This window comes from Danio rerio, chromosome 7, assembly GCF_049306965.1.
Source record: "Danio rerio strain Tuebingen ecotype United States chromosome 7, GRCz12tu, whole genome shotgun sequence".
NCBI classification, from domain to species: domain Eukaryota; kingdom Metazoa; phylum Chordata; class Actinopteri; order Cypriniformes; family Danionidae; genus Danio; species Danio rerio.
In genome coordinates this window covers 75,171,182-75,191,746 of record NC_133182.1, presented here as the reverse complement: position 1 = coordinate 75,191,746, position 20,565 = coordinate 75,171,182, and the positions used below count along the sequence as shown (strand labels likewise).

Below are 20,565 nucleotides of genomic sequence, written 5' to 3'. Positions count from 1 at the left end.
GCCAGAGGTCAAAGGAGAAAGGCCAGACTGATTCCAGCTGATAGAAAGGCAACAGTAACTCAAATAAGCACTCGCTACAACTGAGGTCTGCAGAAGAGCATCTCTGAACCCACAACACGTCCAACCTTGAATCGGAAGGGCTACAGCAGCAGAAGACCACACCGCGTGCCACTTCTGTCAGCTAGGAACAGGAAACTGAAGCTAAACTTGGCACAGGCTCACCAAAATTGGCCAATAGAAGATTGCAAAAATGTTGCCTGGTCTGATGAGTCTCGATTTCTGCTGCGACATTTGGATGGTCGGGTCAGAATTTGGCCTCAACAACATGAAAGCATGAATCCATCCTGCCTATCAATAGTTCAGGCTGGTGGTGGTGGTGTAATGGTGTGGGGGATATTTTCTTGGCACACTTTGGGCCCATTAGTACCAATTGAGCATCATGTCAACATCACAGCCTACCTGAGTATTGTTGCTGACCATGTCCATCCCTTTATGACCACAGTGTACCCATCTTCTGATGGCTACTTCCAACAGGATAAGGCGCCATGTCATAACACGCAAATCATCTCAAACTAGTTTCTTAAACATGACAATGAGCTCACTGTACTCAAATGGCCTCCACAGTCATCAAAACTAATATCTAATAGAGCACCTTTGGGATGTGGTGGAACAGGAGATTGGCATCATGGATGTGCAGCAACTGTGTGATGCTATCATGTCAATATGGACCAAAATCTCTGAGGAATATTTCCAGAACCTTGTTGAATCTGTGCCACGAAGGATTAAGGCAGTTCTGAAGGCAAAAGGGGGTCCAACCCTGTACTAGTAAGGTGTGCCTAATAAAGTGGCCGGCGAGTATATATATATATATGATAAAGTATAAAAAGTATGATGAAGTAAAAAGTATACAAATATTAATAATATCAATAAAAAGTATAAAATTATTAATAGTACTGTATGTCTTATATATTATTTAGAAATTTAAAAAAAATACAATAAGATTATTTAATATAAATTCCAACGACAAGTCTTGAATTAAGTTCTATAAATGATATAAAAAACTTAAATATTCATATGCATGCAGATACTTATGTATTTATACTCTTTTAGCTACTAACATAATCTAGATTGATACTTTTTTTCTATAAATGGTGTAAAAAAGTTTTTAAAAATAACTTCAAGATATTTCTTATAAAAGCAAGTCCTATTTAAATATGTCTCTCAACTAGTTGCATCATATTTTCAGGCTGTTTCATTTTCTCTGCCTAAAAACAAAACAAAGACACTTATTACGCAAATAATATTTCAAGGTACAAGCTCCTTGTTAAAAGACAAGGCCATGCAAACTATCATTTCCTGCTGCTATTACAGCTCAAATATTAGAGTCACACGGGAAAAGTGTGCGTTCCTGTCTGAAGAAGTGGCGATTCAGTACAGCTGGACTGACTGGAGACACACAGATCCTCACTGCTCGGCTCTGCTTCTCATCTGGCTAATGACAGGGTGAAACCAGCAGCCAGTTATTTCCATAGCAGAGATAGCGAGCCCAGAGAGCCCTCATCTCCACTCTTTAAAGAGCTCAGGCCCCTGTTTAGCAGAATACCAGCACTGTCTGCAATGCTGAACACCTCAGCCCACCAAAATAACAGGAGGATTGTTGTAATTCTGAATTAAGGTGCACTAATTGATTTATGAAAATGAGAAGGAGTCTGATAAATCACATGATTTACACTTGATGTTTCAGTTAGATCTTTGTGTAAATGTATTTATTTGTGAAAACAATTTGTAAAGTACTAAAAGCTCAATACCTTTTTTTGCATGGTGATTTAAATGCAGCCAATTACGTATTTCTATATACATTTCTGGAGAGCGCCAAATACATCCCAGGAGGCACATTTTTTGTAGTTTTTGCAAATCTGCCAGAGGGCGCTGTGTGTGCTTTTTCAGATCTCAAATCTCTCTCGCGAGTGCCATTCACACCTGCTCTTCTCACGTAAATCCACCAGAGGCCGCTATTGACTGACTTACCAACTAACTGACTAACCAACCTTCGCCAGACTCAAACCTTGTCGTCATGGCCAACTCCGCTCTGTGTCTCAAATCCTCCTACAAACTCAGCGAGTCACTGGACAAACTGGTAACAGCGGAAAAGCCACCTATATGGATGTAAGCAGTCATATCACGCAGTAGTGTTCGTTTTAAAGACGAAATGCAGCCATGCATACCTCTGGCTACATAATTTGCGCTCTCCAAAAATGCCTACAGGGCTACGTTTTCAGAATCAGCCTGTGTTGTTTAAATGCTTGTTTTGAACTACTAAAATAGTCATTAAAAGTCAACTTGTTCCAAAATCAAAACACAAAAATTTGAATGCATCATTTTGTTTTCCTTTGGCTTAGTCCCTTATTCATCAGGGGTCGCCACAGTGGAATGAACCGGCAACTATTCCGGCATATGTTTTACGCAGCAGATGCCTTTCCAGCCGCTACCCTGTACTAGGAAACACGCATACTCTTGCTTGAATGCATACATTTACATAAAATCACCTGTTAATCACCGGTCACACAGCTGTTTATTAACCAATATTATTAAAGCTGAAATTCATAAAATTGTACAATTAATGCAAGATAAATTCACAATGTCACAAAAATAACTCCTAATAGCACTTTTTTTTCAATATTTTAGGATGTAAATCGTTTAGCCTGGGGGGAGTTGGCACTGTCGCCTTACAGCAGTCAGTTGGCATTACTGTGTTTGCATGTTCTCCCCATGATGGCGTGGATTTCCTCCGGGTGCTCCAGTTTTCCCCTTCAGTACACAGACATGCGCTTAAGGTGAACTGAATAAGCTAAGTTGGTCTTAGTGGTTGTGTGTGAATGAGAGAGTATGGGTGTTTCCCACTGTTGGGTTGCTGAAAGGGCATCCGTTGTGTAAAACATGGCTGGATAAGTTGCCAGTTCATTCTGCTGTGGCGACCCCTGATCAATAAATGGACTAGGATGAAGGAAAATGAATGAACGAATGAATTGTTTCACTGTTTTTAATTTGGCATGATAATGATTTGTTTGTTTTTTTACTCAGAAATTGCATTTCAATTGTGCGTGAGGAATTCATTCATTCATTCATTCATTCATTCTCTTTTCGGCTTAGTATCTCTATTAATCCAGGGTCGCCACAGTGGAATGAACCGCCAACTTATGCAGCACGTTTTTACGCAGCGGATGCTCTTCCAGCCGCAACCCATCTCTGGGAAACATCCACACACACTCATTTACACTCATACACTACGGACAATTCAGCCTACCCAATTCACCTGTACAGCATGTCTTTGGACATTGGGGGAAACCGGAGCACCCGGAAGAAACCCACGCGAACGCCGGGAGAACATGCAAACTCCACACAGAATCGCCAACTGACTCACTTGAACCAGCGACTTTCTTGCTGTGAGGCACCAGCACTACCTACTGCGCCACTGCGTCGCCCGGGTAGTTGAATTAATATATGTTATTATATTGTTATTTCAACCTGTATGCGTTGTTAATAATAATTTAAATTAATAATAATAATAAGGGGGCGGCCCTGTGGTGCAGTGGGTAGCGCTGTCTTAAATCAAGAAACTTTTTTAAGACAAGCAAAAAATATTGTCTTTTTGAAATGTATTGACTTCATTTTTAAAGAGGCCGTTCACCCAAAAATGAACTCACTTAATAATTAATAAACATAAAATAATTAAGATATTGTGAGGAAAGCTGTTAACATCCACTGCAAAAAAACTAAACAAAAAGAAAGCCTTTCTTACTTAGAGTTTTTTACTTGTTTCTAGTCCAAATATCTAACAATTTTTAAATCCAGAAACATTTTCCAAACAAGCAAAAACATTGTCTTGTTTTTAGAAATAATAAGTCAAAATCAAAAGACTTTTAGAGATAAGCTTCGATTTTTAGAAATAAGCTGGCCATCTGAAACCATTGACTTCCATAGGACTTGTTTTTCATACTATGGTTGTCAATTCTGCAAACATGCTAGTGAGTTTTTCCCTAATACAAGCAAAATAATCAGCCAATGGTGAAAGCAAACATAAATAAATCTTATTTCAAAGCAAAAAATATGTTTATTTTACTTATTTTATGACATTTATATTATATTTAGCTTGTTTTAAGGAAAAACTCACTAGCATGTTTGCAATCTTGACTTCCACAGTATGAAAAACAAATCCTATGGAAGTCGGTTTTAGTTTTCCAGCTTGTTTCAAAACATCTTTTGACTTTGACTTATTATTTCTGAAAACAAGACCATCTTTTTTGCCTGTCTAGAAAATGTTTCTGGATTGGTTTCAGCTTTTCAGCTTTTTTTAAAACATCTTCTTTTATGTTAAGCAGAAGAAAGAGGCTCAAACTGATTTTGGAACAAGTAAAGGGTGAGTAAATGATGACAGAGTTTTCATTTTCAGCTGAACTGTCCCTTTAATAGGATTTCCATGAATGAAAACACTAGCACACACACACACATACACGAAAAACAAACACATAGTAAATCAGACAAGTTCCTACCTGAACTCATGGCTCTTATCACGCCACAACGGTTGTTTGTGGTCTCTGCTTTCCACAGCACAAAGTCTCAATGGCCGTCCAAACACTCCTGAGGAGAGATGGGAAAACTGGAGGAGGTGGGACTGTCCTGCACTGGGGGATTTAGGGAGGAGTGAGGCTGTACGGAGAGAGCAGAAAGTGCACAGGCAAACAGAAAGGACGGACCAAAAAGAGAGATCAAAGAAAACACGGCGTCACATAATGACAGATTGAGGAGATTTTCATTAAAGGCTGTCTATATGACAAAGCCCAGGTGAAAAAAATATATAATTAAATGCAATTAAAATACATTTAAATACCCGCAAATACATTTTTAGTACATTGTTATTTTTGTGTTAAATAAAAGTTTGATGGTTTTACATTATAAATATACTAATTAAAATGATGTTTATACTTTAGTAGGACTTTAGTACACTTGATTAAAGTATACCAAATACTAGTAATATTTAAATAAATTTTTAGTGTACTACAATAAAGTACACTACAGAAAAAACATCCAAAAGAGTTTTATTAGTGTGTTTTTCAAAAGTGTGCTTTAAATGCTTTAAACATTAGTTGATTTTTAGTACACTGTTTACATACTAATCCTAACTTTAAAATAAGTTAATATATAAAAAATCTATTAGTAATGTATTGTAGTAGAAGTTCATTTTCCCAAAAGTTGTACTTTAGTACACTTAATGTAAATGCAATATTATCACTAACACTTAAATTGATTTTGAGTGTGGTAAATTTAAGTTTACCTTAAATTGACTTTATTAAAAATCTATTAGTAATGTATTGTAGTAGAAGTACATTTTCCCAAAATGTCTTTACATTTCACATATGTGCTGTAATGTTGCATCTTATTTAAATTTTTGTGTTCTCAGTTTTTGCTAAGTTTTTGTTCCCTTCCATAAGGTGTTTTTGGACTTGTGGTTTTTTGCACAAAAAGATTAAAGTGTTTTGATGAAGCGCAGATGCTGTTTTCTTTGTACACACAGAATCCCTTCAAACTATATTCTTTAAATAAATGTTTAGTATTTTAAAAGCACATTTTAGATCAGCTTCATGGTGTCTCATAATAGCAGAGTTGAGTACACTTAGATGTACTTAAGTTTATCTTAAAAAGTACTTAATACAAATTATTAGTACATTAAATACAAAATTAGTTTGGGAAAATAGAGCACTTTTAATACAGTATTTAGCACACTTTTTTACATTTTGTATATTCTTTTAATAAATTACTATTATATTTTAAATTACTCATAAATACATTTAAATGTTTAAAATTAGGGTTCAAGTGTATTTCTAGTTGTAACTAAATGTATTTTTAAAAATACAGATATGGTATGTTAAAGGCACATTTAAGTTCAACATCAGGGTGTTTTAAAATAGCACAGTTGAGTACACTTAGATGGTATTAAGTTTATCTTAACATACTTAATTCTATCTTTTAGTACATTAAGTACAAAATTAGTGTGCGAAAATAGAGCACTTTTAGTACATTACTGAGAAGTGTACTAAATAAAGTGCATTTTAGTGCACTTTTTTTTACCTCGCAGAATAGCATGTTTGTTCACAGAAGGTGGGAAATCAGCTAATAAGAGTCTCTAAATGGGTTTATAAATAATATGGACTACAGTTGTTGTTATTGTTGTTGCTGCTGCTGTTTTGTTTTTTCTTTAAAAAACATTGGTAACACTTTACAATAACAGTACATGAATAATGATGTATTAATATGTAAACTAAACAATAGCTTATTATGAATTAATGATGAGTTAAGGTCTGCACTAATCATCAATTAACTTTAACTACAACATGAGTCATATGAGTTCATGTGTGAGTGATGACTACCTTAATTACTTGTTAGTACATGATTGTTAATTATTGTATTAATTACCATATTAGTTTATGCTTAATTTAACCATGGTGAACTCATGATATGTTAATGTATAATTATGTTGTGATTTTACTTGGAGGTTCACATCATCATTAACCCATTCTTAACTACTCATGAACTCCTTATGCACGTCCAACTAGTGAGTTTACACTGAATAACCATAGAAAAGTGTTTTGTCAGCATCAACATGAACAGGAGCTCATGAGTAGTTAAGGATGAGTTAATAGTGATGTGCGCCTCCAAGTAAAGTCATGACATAACTATACATTAACAGCTCATGAGTTCATGTTATTTACATTTAGCTTAAACTTAAATGTTAATTAATACATTAATTAACAACATGAACTAACAAGTAATTAAGGTAGTCATCATTCACACATGAACTCATTCTGTAGTTAAAGGTAATTCATGATTAGTGCATACCTTAGCTCATCATTAATTCATAATATAGTAATGTTTAGTTTACATATTAATACACCATTATTCATGTACTGTTATTGTAAAGTGTTACCAAAATATTACTGCCTACAAAAAAAATACTTTTCTTATTTGGAGTTTATTTGGCTTATATATAGTCCAAATATCTAAAAATTATTTTTTCAAATATATATATATATATATATATATATATATATATATATATATATATATATATATATATATATATATATATATTTATATATTGTTATAATATAATATAAAAATTAAAGACTGATGGTTGTTTATGGTATGTTGTTGTTTCTTTAATGCAATGATTTACTATCTTCCGTGGGTTATGAAAAAAATATGGTAATTCAAAAAGTTTCATAAAATTTATTTGAGTTTTGGAAATCACCAAGCGACCCCTTGTCATTGTCCAGCGACCCCCCAGGGGGTCCCGACCCCCACTTTGAGAACCTCTGGTCTAAATGACAAAAAATAGCATGTTTGTTCACAGGAGGGGGGAAATTAGTTGGTAAGTGTCTCTAAATAGGTGTTTTATGAATAATATGGACTACAGTTGTTGTTTTTTGTACTGCATATAAAAAATGCTTTTTTTACTTGGAGTTTTTGTCTTGTTTCTAGTCCAAATAGTTAAAGATTCTTAAATCAAGAAGCATTTTCAAGACAAACAAAAGATTGTCTTGTTTTCAGTAATAATAGTTCAAAATTAAGTGCGTTTTTACTTAGAACAAGTAATATAGTCTGCCATAGCGAAAACAGGATTATTTTGCTTACTCCACTGGCAGATTAATGAGCAAGAAACTTTATTCATAACATTTGAAACTTACCAGAACGTTCTGAGAACATTCCTACATTTCTGTGAGGATTATAGAGGCAAAGGGTCAGAATGACATCTAATAATTTAAAAATAACACTCAAGTATCTGACACTTCCCAACATTCATCTGAGGTTATTGCCATAGTGAGTGTAAAAAGATAAAAAGTCAACAAACACTGCTCTTTCAGTTTCCTTTCATTAGACTGCACAGTTCTGTGTCTCTTCTCATAAAACAGATTCATTGAAGTTTGTGAGAAAAGTCAACAATTTAGTTTGTGGAGTCAAGAAATGTGATTCTTTTCATGTGAATATTATAAAAATAAGCACAATTCAAACAGCAAGATATGACAGAAGCTACCTCAGCTTTAATCTTCATTCGATCTGATTCTCCTGATATTATTATAGAGCCTGCATGTCTGGATGCATCTGGATCAGTAAGGGTGTCAGGGTTAAACTATACGTTATGTGTACCAAACGTATTCAGGATTTATTTCTCTTTAAGTTTTAAATAAGTTCCATAAGTACAAATGACAGTGAAACTATTTCCTTTTAGATTGATTTTATCGACATGTTATTGAAATCTGACACTAGAGGTCGCTCTTGGGAGTTTAAATCACCTCTGATGTACTGTATTCAGAAAAGTCAGGTCAAGCTGTTTATTTATCCTCGATAATAGGCAGGTTATAATTACAGCATACACTCGTACAGACATTTGACAAGACACATTAGGCATATATATATATAGTTATATATAACTATATATATATAGTTATTTTTAAAAAAACATCATACCGGTGACACAGTGGCGCAATAGGTAGTGCTGTCCCCTTACAGCAAGAAGATCACTGGTTTGAGCCTCGGCTGGGTCAGTTGGCATTTCTGTATGGAGTTTGCATGTTCTCCCTGTGTTCGTGTTTGTTTCCTCCAGGTGCTCTGGTTTAACCCACAAGTCCAAAGACATGCGGTATAGGTGAATTGGGTAAGCTAAAATTGTCCATAGTGTATGTGTGTGAATTAGAGTGTATGGGTGTTCCCCAGTGATCGGTTGCAGCTGGAAGGGCATTCGCTGCATAAAAACACATGCTGGATAAGTTGGCGGTTCATTCCACTGTGGCGACCCCAGATTAATAAAGGGACTAAGCCGAAAAAAGAAAATGAATGAAAAACATCATACCACTAAACAGGGTGCAAATTACAGGAACCAGCTGCAACCCTGTACTGGGAGAGAGTTAAAAAAGTTGAGTCAACTAAATAAAAAGCTCTCATAAAAAAAACAAATCATCATACAAATATGTTTTCTGCCATTATTTACATATAAAAGCATTTTTTTCGGGGAGTTGGCATCAATCGATCTATCCCAGGTGGCAAAAAATTCTGGCCCAGAATTGGCATGAAGCTGGCACAGCAGGTATTTATCAAAAGTAGTATTTGGCCCAGATGCTAATAATGGATATGTGGGCCATGTAAGTTTGGCCTCTCTTGACCCACATTTAAAATACATTTTTATTATTTTTGAATAAAAGACAAAAATTCTACCAATCAGGTCGCTTTGAGAAAAAGCACGCCCATATAGCGCAAGGGCAATGCTTCATGGGTTCATCAATTTCATTGCAGTCGTGACACACCAACATATCAGTTCAGCAGTTCAGGCCCAGTTATGGGTTATTAAATTGGCTGAGACTTGGCCCAGATGGTCCATGTTTGGCCCTTGCTGGAAACCAGACTTGGTCCAGTCATGTACTGTAATTCATCGTGGCATGTGGGCCAAGCAAAAGCTGGTTGTGTGGGCCAGAGCTGGGCCAGAGACATTTTACTATGTGATGTTTTCAGCCTGATCTCACGAGAAAACGTAAGTATTTTACGTTTTGCCAGTTTAGTGGCTAATTGTACGAATTCGTACGATTTCAGTCGTACGAAATGATACGATTTTAAAAAGGAGGCGTGGCACCTAACCCCACCCCTAACCCCAACCGTTATTGGGGGATAAGCAAATCGTACTAAATTGTACGAATTAGATCGTACGAATTCATACGAATTAGCCACTAAATGAAAAAGTTACGAATTGCCGTGAGATTGTGTTGGATGTTTTATGAACAAATTTCGGGAGGAGCAAGATCAGTCTTTGACAAGGCTAAATTATCACACACACACAATCATTCTATTATCCAATCAGCTCAAGTAATCAGCAAGCCACTATAAATAGTCAAACACGTCATACCTCCGTTTTCCCTCGACTTTACCGTCCTTCCACCACCCCAACTCCACACTATTAAACCAGATACCTATTTTATTCCGAGGGGGGTGCGTTCTGGAGCCGGGCTAGACACTGCGCTCGGACCCTATCTCTCTTCATCCTGATAAGGGGAATAACACGAGTTAGAGCTCAGAGCCCTCTCCCCAGACAGCACCCCAAATATGCATATTCTCTTCAGTCAAATATCTGTGTGAACTTCTGAAGTGGGACGTGTTTTGTAAAATGCAAGCCAAGAAATGAAGCAACAGTGACATCTATTGCTCAAACATGCAGCCAGTTGCAAAATGAGTGTCAAGGTTATGAAGAAAGGCTCGCGCTTGGTACTATGTTTGTGCCAAGAATGCAAACCTTAATAACTGGAGATGCAAAAGAGCACTATCCACTTACATTAAGAAAGGTACGAGCTGAAAAGAGCTCTTGATTCCGGTGAAAAGTACTCGAGCCTCAAAAGAAAAACAAGTGAAAACTGAGAGCACAAAGCCTGTCAAATGGAGTGTGACATTCCTGGCTTTTCTGTGGGAAAGTGGTAATTGCTTCTTTTTTTTTCCTTCCTCACTGTTTGGCTGTTGGTTGCATGGTCCTCCCCACACACTAATGAGTGAACAAGACTCTGCTGTCTACATGACTTGCTGACCAGACTGTGTGGGAGAATAAGAGCTGAATCTATCCGCCCTTTTACTTCTGCAGAATGAGGTCTTCAGCATCCTTTTTACGCTTTCTGGTTTGTCTTTTAGGACTTGGAGGGATCCACGGTTTGGTGTTGATGGAGGATGAAGAGGAGGAACTGGAGGACAGACACCTGAGCAAAGCTATTTTGGAGATGCTGCACATAAATAAGCTGTCAGCGCCTCAGCAGGCAAAACCACACCCCTATATGAGACACGTTTATCAGTCTCTGGACACACAGGCGAGAGAACAGAGCGCTGCTGATGGGATGCTGGTGCAGAGTTTCAGGAGTGTTGAAGGTAAGGGTACATATATTTTTATGCTGACATTCTTTTAAATACTAAATATAGGTTTATTAGGCAAGTCATTGGACAACCTTGAGTATTTGTAAGTAGTTACTGTACTTTACACCACTGCCTATCTGGCTCTTACAGGAACACTGCACGTTTTTGTAAATAGCCTCATTGTATATCTCCTCTAGAGGTAAACAGTTGAGTTGTACCATTTTTGAATCCATTAAGCCGATCTCCGAGTTTTACACTTTTAGCTTAGCTTAGCATAAATCATTGAATCGGATTAGACCATTAGCATCTCACTCATAAATGAACAAGAGTCATTCTGTATTCTGAATCTTCTGTAGTTACATCACTACAAATTCCTTGATTATTATGCCATATATAGTGACAGTATAGTTCCTAGACATGACAGTATAGTTCCTAGCTATATCAGCTTAGAAAATAGCACCTTTTCGTTTTCCGTCAGCCTCAGTACACAATGAAACTAAGGAAGAGTCAAGCTTTTAATAGGAATTTAAGGTATAATTTAATAAAAGGAATAGATTTAAATAGGAATAGATATTAGCAAGATGCTAATGGTCTAATCCGATTCAATGATCTATGCTAAGCTAAGCTAAAAGTGCTCCTGGCAGACGCAGAGATCAGCTGAATGGATATAAAAATTATAAAACTCAACCCTTTAACTTGGGAGTGTAAAATGAGCCTATTTCCAACATAAGCATAGCATTCCTTTAAAAGTTAGCTCAAGTTCATTTCATTCATTCACTTTCTTGTCAGCTTAGTCCCTTTATTAATCCGAGGTTGCCACAGCGGAATGAACCACCAACTTATCCAGCGCGTTTTTACACAGCTGATGCCATTCCAGCCGCAACCCATCTCTGGGAAAAATTAGCTCAAGTTATTTGTTCAAATTTCTATACAGATGCTAATAGTCTAATCTGATTCAATGATCTATTCTACGCTAAGCTGAAAGTGCTCCTGCAAGACCCAGAGATCTGCTGAATGGATTCAAAAATGGAAAAACTCAACCCTTTAACTTGGGCGTGTAAAATGAGCCTATTCTCAAAATAAGCGTAGCATTAATTTAAAATTTAGGTCAATTTATTTGTTCAAATCTCTACAGATGCTAATGGTCTAATCCGATTCAATAATCTATGCTAAGCTAAGCTAAAACTGCTCCTGCAAGACCCGAAGATTGTCTAAATGGATTCAAAAATGGTAAAACTCAACTCTTTAACTTGATGGGTATGTAAGAGGCTTTTTAAAACATTCTCGGAGATAAAACATGGACTGGTTTTTGTATTTAGTAGTGACTAAATTAACTCCAAGAGTGTTATAAATTCCACCACTGCTATCTTCCTGCATCACAGACAAGCGATCACATGTCTGGCTTTAAAAATAATGCAGATCAGTTTATTAGGGAAAGAAATAATTGAATAAAAATGTTTCATTATCCTAAATTGAAGTTACAGAAGATGCGGATAAATATTTTAGACTTGACGACATTTAAACAGTGATATTGGCTATAGGTCACTAATTAAATTGTCCAGAGAGCACCCTCACTAGCATAGGAAAATTAAGTCAGAGCAGCCTAGGAACTCATGGTGAGTGTTGAAGCTGGCTTCTGCTGATGAAACTGCAAACTATCTTCAGTAAACTTTATTTATTTATTTGAATCTCTGACTCCGGCTCTTCTTCATCTGACAGACTGGTCATTCTTTTGGTCAAAACTGAACTTAATCCTTACAAACTCTAGGGGAGTGTAAAATGAGCCTAAATAAGTGTATAAGTCCTTCAAAAGTTAGCTTAATTTATTTGTTCAAACCTCTACAGATGCTAATAGTCTAATCTGATTCAATGATCTATGCTAAGCTAAGCTAAAAGTGCTCCTGCAAGACCCGAAAACTGGCTGAATGGATTCAGAAATAGCAAAACTCAACACTTTAACTCCAGGGAAGTGTAAAATGAGCCTATTTCCAAAATAAGCGTAGCATTTCTGCAATATTTAGGTCAAATTCTTTGTTCAAATCTCTACAGATGCTAATGGTCTAATCCAGTGGTCACCAAACTTGTTCCTGAAGGGCCGGTGTCCTGCAGATTTTAGCTCCAACCCTAATCAAACACAACTGAACAAGCTATTAATCAAGGTCTTACTAGGTGTACTTGAATCATCCAAGCAGGTGTGTTGAGGCAAGTTGGAGCTAAACCCTGCAGGGACACTTGCCCTCCAGAACCGAGATTGGTGACCCCTGGTCTAATCCAATTCAATGATCTATGCTAAGCTAAAAGTTCTCCCGTAAGACCCGGAAATCAGTTGAATGGATTAAAAAAAATGGTAAAACTCAAGTCTTTAACTCTAGTTTAGTGAAAATTAGCCTATTTTCAAAATATAGCATACCTTGGAAATTTAGGTCAATTTATTTGTTCAAATCTCTACAGATGCTAATGGTCTAATCCAATTTAATAATCTACTAAGCTAAGCTAAAAGTGTTCCTGCCAGATGCAGAGATCTGCTGAATGGATAAAAGAAATGGTAAAACTTGACTCTTCAACTCTAGGGGAGTGTGAAATTAACATATTTTAAAAATAAGCGTAGCATTCCTTTCAAATTTTAGGTCGTTATTTGTTCAAATCTTTATAGATGCTAATGGTCTAATCCAATTTAATGAACTATGCTAAGCTAAGCTAAAAGGGCTCTGCAAGACCAAGAGATCGGCTAAATGGATTAAAAAAAAACTCTTTAACTTTAGGGGAGTGTAAAATGAGCCTAAAATAAGTGTAGCATTTAGGTCAATTTATTTGTTCAAATCTCTACAGATGTTAATGGTCTAATCTGATGGAATAATCTTTAATAAGCTAAGCTAAAAATGTTCCTGCAAGACCCGAAGATTGCCTTAATGGATTCAAAATTGGTAAATCGAACTCTTTTAACTCTATGGGAGTGTAAAATCAGCCTATATACACGTAGCATTCCTTGAAAAGTAGCTCAAGTTATTTGTTCAAATCTCTACAAACGCTAATAGTCTAATCTGATTCAATGATCAATGCTAAGCTAAGCTAAAAATGCTCCTGCAAGACCCAAAGATCTGCTGAATGGATTCAAATATAGCAAAACTCAACCCTTTAACCCCAGGGGACTGTAAAATGAGCCTATTTCCAAAATAAGCGTAGCATTTCTTCAAGATTTTGGTCAAATTATTTGTTCAAATCTCTACAGATGCTAATGGTCTAATCTACTTTAATGATCTATGCTAAGCTACGCTAAAAGTGCTCCTGCAAGACTTTTTCTACTTTCATGTGTACTTTAAAGTATCTTTTTGCCTTTTCCCGAATAAGATTCAAAGTACGGCACCCCAGGATGGATCTGGTTCAACACGTCCCAGCTGAGTCCCTTCATGAGGGTTGCAGAGCTGGTGCTCCTGAGGAAAACTCTTTATCACCGGCCGCTCAGTGTGACAGTCACAGTACACAGTCTTTCACCAGGAGCAGAAAACCTGAGCATCAGTGGCCCTCTTGCAGAGCACTTACTAAGCCTGGACCGACTGCCTCCATCAGGCTACGATGTTTTCGATGTGACGGCAGCATTAAACCAACCATCTCAAAACTCGGATATATTAGGCTTCCAGCTTCGGTTTGAGGATGAGAGCGGCAGTCTGGTCCTCCATGAAGCCCTCACTCAGAGCCTCTACTGCCTGAATGGCAGCTCTGTCAGCCAGCCACTATTGGTGGCGTACAGGAGCGGATCTATGGAGCTTCATCAGGGATCTTCCGGAGTGGGTTCAGACCACAAACAAAGGCAGCGAATAGACAGCGAGAGACAGCGAATACATCTGCGGCACGGGAGACATGTAGGCGCATGCAGACTCTATGTGCATCATGTCAGTCTTCACACGAGCAAGCTGAGTCAATGGATTCTACAGCCGTCCAACTTCAGCATAAGCATTTGTAGGTATGATCTGGCTGTGGGTCATAAGTGGGGGTTGGGAACACTATGTAAAAGTTTGAGAATGTGAAAAATAAGTGCACTTATCTGGATTAGATTTGAAGTGCACTGCAAGCGTACAAGGGTGGCACAGTGGTTCAGTAGTTAGCACTGTCACCTCACAATAAGAAGGTTGCTAGGTTCGAGTCCTGGCTGGGCCAGCTGGCCTTTCTGAGTTTGCATGTTCTCCTCATGTTGGCGTGGGTTTCCACCAGGTGCTCCGGTTTCCCTAACAGTCCAAACACATGCAATATAGGTGAATTGGATGAACTAAATTGTCTGTAGTGTACGATTGAATGTGTCTAGGTGTTTCTTAATACTGGGTTGCGGCTAGAAGGACATCCGCTGCCTAAAACATGCTGGAGTAGTTGGCGGTTCATTCCGCTGTGGCGACCTCTGAAATAGAGCCATTTACACAGGTCAGCGTCATTGCTTCCCATTCACTTTGAATGGGTGACGTCAGGCGTTGCCGAACTGCATTGTGGATCCGTCGGCATCGCTTCAGGAGTTGCTCGCTGCAGAAGTTGGGACTAGCTCAACTTTTCAAGCGCCGACGGAAGCATCAGCCAATCATATCGCTGTATGCAAATACACCAGCAAGACAGTGGCCTATTGCTGAATGAATTTCATTGGCTGACGCTGCTATGACGATCGCTTCAGCCCCAACTTCAGACACGCCTTTAGTCAAGCCTTGACGCTGAACCCCCGTGTGAATGGGGCGTAAGCCAAAGGAAAATGAATGAATGACTGCAAGTGTACATATTTACTCATTATTTACTCACACTCAACTGTTTTAAAACTTTTATGAATTTCTTTTTTTCTGGGTAACACAAAACAAGATGAAAAAACAGCCATCAACAGCCATAGCAGGAATGAAACCTAATGTATTTGAGATTGTCAAAAATGTATGCTGTGCCCTCTAAAAATCGCAAGAAATTATAGTGCAGTGTACATACTTGTCAGTTCTCAGAAATGTAGCCCTGGACACATATTTCCAATGAGCCTGGCTTGCAAAAATACTATGAAAGTCAATGGCTGTTTTTTCCAATATTCTAAGGGTTGGTGAGATAGACTTGTATTCTGAAGCTTGCTGGTTCGATTCCTGTCCCTGGCAGGAACTGGAGGTCCACAAAATGGTTACCATGATTTTAGTATTATTAATTTCATGTGATATCCAGAACCAGATTGACCTTAGGCAAAGCATATTTTTAATGCTTACACCAAAATAACGATAATAATAATTTAAATGGATTTTTTTTCACCATGTTGTATCTCTGTCCCCACTTAGAGGGATACCGCTGTGGCCTGAAGTTCTTTCATCCATTCATTTTCTTTTCGGCTTAGTCCCTTTATTCATCTGGGGTCGCCATAGCGGAATGAACCACCAATTTATCCAGCATATGTTTTACGCAGCTGATGCCCTTTTAGCTACAGCCCATCACTGGGAAACACCCATACACTCTCATCTTATTCACATCTACCCCAACCCTCACTTTAACAAAAATTATTTAATTTAATTTAATTTAATTTAATTTAATTTAATTTAATTTAATTTAATTTAATTTAATTTAATTTTATTTTATTTTATTTTATTTTATTTTATTTTATTTTATTTTATTTTATGTTTTTGAAATAAAATCCAACAATGCTCTATTTATTTGATCATAAATATTGTGATATATTATTACACAAGTCAAAGTAGAAATTTTAAAAAGCAATTAAATTTGCAGCATTTTGTGAATTAAATTAAATTAAATTAAATTAAATTAAATTAAATTAAATTAAATTAAATTAAATTAAATTAAATTAAATTAAACTGAATTAAATTAAACTGAATTAAATTAAACTGAATTAAATTAAATTAAATTAAATTAAATTAAATTAAATTAAATTAAATTAAATTAAATTAAAATTTTAACCAAAACATTTTTGGTTAAATACTTTTGTTAGATTTAAATTAATTTTATTGTATTGCTTTGTTAAATGTTTTTCGGAAGAAGTCCCAATAATTATGCATTTATTTGATCAAAAATACTGTATTACTGTAAAAATATCAATACACAATTCAAAGTAGAAATTTTAAACTTGCAGCTGAATTTTATGAAACCTAAAAAATTAAGTTGTCATAAACAAATCTCATTTTAAATAAGCAGAATGCCTGTGCATAAATCCAGCACAGGTGATAGCCTTGATAAACCCTAATTCTGCCCTGTCTGTGTGCTTTTTTTTCAGAGGTATCTGTCTGAAAGAAACGTCTATGACTGTTCAAAGACAAAGAAAACACCAGAAAGAGAATGAATCACTTCAAAGGTGCGTTCAATCTCCTCTGTGGCTTTTTATAGTTATAAATTACTCAGGTTTGAGCGCGCAGGTTTGACCCTGAAACTGTCTTCAATTATTTTCTAGATCAGCCTGCACTCCTCAAGGCCTGTCGTCTCTCATCGTGATGTACAGCAGCGACACTGCCGACATTATTATAAAGGAGCTGAAGGATATGAGAGCAGAGAGATGCGAGTGTCAGTCAACGGCTCAATGAAAGCCACTGTTGTCATCCAGAAAATGCAGTTTGTCATGTATCTGATAGACGCATGTGAACCCACAGGTTTCTATGTTGGTCATGATACTTGATTTGATAAAGAATAACAACTGCTTATAATAATACACAAACTAGAACATTCTCATTGCTTTAGTGAAAATGTTAACACTCACAATGCAGCAAGCTTTTCGACCAAATATTTGCTGTAATCTTGGCTCATAAAATGCACAATGATATTTATAGAAATGTTTGAGTTTTGTTTTAACAAAATTCCTTAAATGTTGTTCTTAAAAATTCAGTTATTTAAATGTATTTTATTTTTTATTATTTGTTAAATACTTTTGGAAGATTTTCTTTCATTTTATTTATATTTTTGGAGGAAATCCCAACAACGCTGAATTTATTTGATCATAAATACAGAAATTTTGTGAAATATTATTACACAATTCAAAGTATAAAACTTTTAAACATGCTGTTAAATTGGCAGCAATTTGTGAATTTTTTTAATTAAATTAAATTAAATTAAATTAAATTAAATTAAATTAAATTAAATTAAATTAAATTAAATTAAATTAAATTAAATTAAATTAAATTAAATTAAATTAAATTAAATTAAACTGCTCAATGAAAGCCACTGCTCACATCCAGAAAATGCGAACCACAAAAAGAACCCAATATTTCCTCTAATCTTGGCTTATAAAATGCACAATGATGATTTTCACACAACCATTTGAGTTCTGTTTCAGCAATATTCTTTAAAAGTTTTTCTTGAAAATTCATTTATTTTATTTTATTTTTTGGTTACATTCTTAGGAAGATTTTATTTTATTTTATTTTATTATTTATTTATTTTATGTTTTTGGAATAAAATCCAACAATGCTCTATTTATTTGATCATAAATATTGGGAAATATCAATACACAATTCAAAGTAGAACTTTTAAAAAGCAATTAAATTTGCAGCATTTTGTGAATTAAATTTAATTTAATTTAATTAAAAATTCATTTTGTTTTATTTTGTTTTATTTTATTTACATTTTTGGTTAAATACTTTTGTTAGATTTAATTTTATGTTATTATAGATTTTGTTAAATGTCTTCGAAAAAAAGTCTGTACAATTATGCCTTTATTTAATCAAAAATACAGTAATATTGTGAAATATCATTACACAATTCAAAGTAGAAATTTTAAACATGCAGCTGAATTTGCAGCATTATATTTCATAAAAAAAAGAGAAAAAACACTATAACATTTTCATTGCTTTATTAAATATTTGAACACTTACATATGCTGCTAATATTTTCACTAGTTATGTCCTGTAATCATTTATTTCCAGCAATATTCACTAAAAGTTTTTGATTAAATTCATTTTAATTTATTTTATTTCATTTATTTAATTTTTTTTTTATTTTAAAAATGCACAATAATGCTGTTTACTGTTTGAGTTCTGTTCCAGCAATTTTTTTATTTTTGGTTAAATGTTTTTGGAAAATTTCATTTAATTTAATTTTATTTGATTTTATTTGATCACTGCACTGTTTCATTGCTTTATTAAAACTGTAAACATTTCCTGTAATTGTGGCTAATAAATGATCAGATGATGTTTCCACCATTTCTTTTTACAGAACTGTTTTAGTTCAGCAGTATCCTTTAATGTTTGTGTTTACATACAATTTGTTTAATTATGTTAAATATTTCTGTGATTTCACACCTTGATATACCCACTTTTTGAGTTCACACTTGATATAATATATGGCAAAAATAATATATGATTTATGCATATAGATTGTCAAGATACGTTCAGGTTTAGGCCTGAAAAATAAATGAATAAAACCATACTGTAAAAGTTATAACATTAAATGTATACTGATTCAAGCTGTTAGCATCATTGCGTAGGTCTTCACTCTTAAATAATATGCTGATTTAGTGCTCAATTATTGTCTGTTTTTATTGCATCAAAATTGAAAACAGCTTAGTTTTGCTGGGATTATTTTGCCGTGGGTTTGCTCCGGTGTCCCCCACAGTCCAAACACATGCGCTATAGGTGAATTGAATAACCTAAATTGGCCGTAGTGTATGAGTCTGAATGTGAGAGTGTATGAGGGTTTTGCAGCTGGACGGAAATTCGCCTTGTAAAACATGCTGGATAAGTTGGCGGTTCCTTCCGCTGTGGTGACCCCTGATGAATAAAGCGACTTAGCCGAAGGAAAATGAATGAATAATATTCACCAATATCAGTTTTAGCTGCATTTTTCATTGAATAAATTCAGTGAACAATGTAAGAGTTTTGAAAAACATTTGATTTCTTTATTATTGCAAACATATTGTCAGACAATTATTATTAGGCAATTTGCACAGTATAAAAATATAAAAGAAAATGTAAAGAGTGTTGCAGGTGCACTTTTGCCCACAGGATGTCATAATAGAGCAAATAAAAATAAAAAACGTGTGTTAAAAACAAAATGATTAACCCTCCCGTTACAGTAAATAAAATATAATAATTCAATGACGTTTAATTAAGTGAATTTTTCATTAGTCAATAATCAATGGACAGCAGTGGTTTGTTCTGCACCCAATCAAAACGAAAAGTAACTGAAGAGCACCAATAATATTGGCCATAGTTAACAAATTAATATATAATATATATAAGATATACATAAAAACACAACAAATTCACAGGAGCTAATAATTTTGACCTTTAACTGTATATGCCATGTATTTTTACTGCTCATCTGGGCATTGTTATATTTTAAACCCCATATACACTCAAGCAAGAGTGTTTTGAGCAGATTAAAGTGTATGTAAAGAGCCATTTGAATTGCTTTTGAGTCTTTGCATTTGAAAGAAATTGGAAAGACTGCTGCCTCTAATATTAAGAAAGACATGGCAAAGAGAGGAATTTGAAAAGCATCAACCTGTGCTAGAGTGTCCTTTCACATGATTGTGTCAGCAGATAACACATTTCCAATATTACAAATAACAGCGGAGCAAAGGGTACGTCTGACTTCTGTGTAAAAAATGCATGCTGGTTTACATTTTTTAGCCGAATCAGTTTACTTTTTTAGTCATCGCAACTTACAGTACATCAGTCAAACTGACTC

The 20,565-nt window shown here is 35.3% G+C and overlaps 2 protein-coding genes across 2 annotated transcripts in view; one reads left to right on the top strand and one right to left on the bottom strand.

Annotated features, from left to right (window-relative positions):
• Window positions 1-4,677, bottom strand: part of frem1a (Fras1 related extracellular matrix 1a) — a 69,797-nt gene extending 65,120 nt beyond the window's left edge. Inside the window, 1 exon segment of the mRNA NM_001190308.2 lies at window positions 4,551-4,677. The gene's annotated coding sequence lies outside the window, so the exon portion shown is untranslated.
• A 5,943-nt stretch (window positions 4,678-10,620) lies between these two features.
• LOC101885590 (bone morphogenetic protein 7) lies at window positions 10,621-17,961 on the top strand. The gene is made up of 4 exons (XM_005172366.6): window positions 10,621-10,950; window positions 14,284-14,896; window positions 17,162-17,239; window positions 17,336-17,961. The coding sequence occupies exons 1-4, from the start codon at window positions 10,674-10,676 to the stop codon at window positions 17,463-17,465; spliced, it is 1,098 nt and encodes a 365-aa protein (XP_005172423.1). The 5' UTR covers window positions 10,621-10,673; the 3' UTR covers window positions 17,466-17,961.
• Window positions 17,962-20,565: the final 2,604 nt, after the last annotated feature.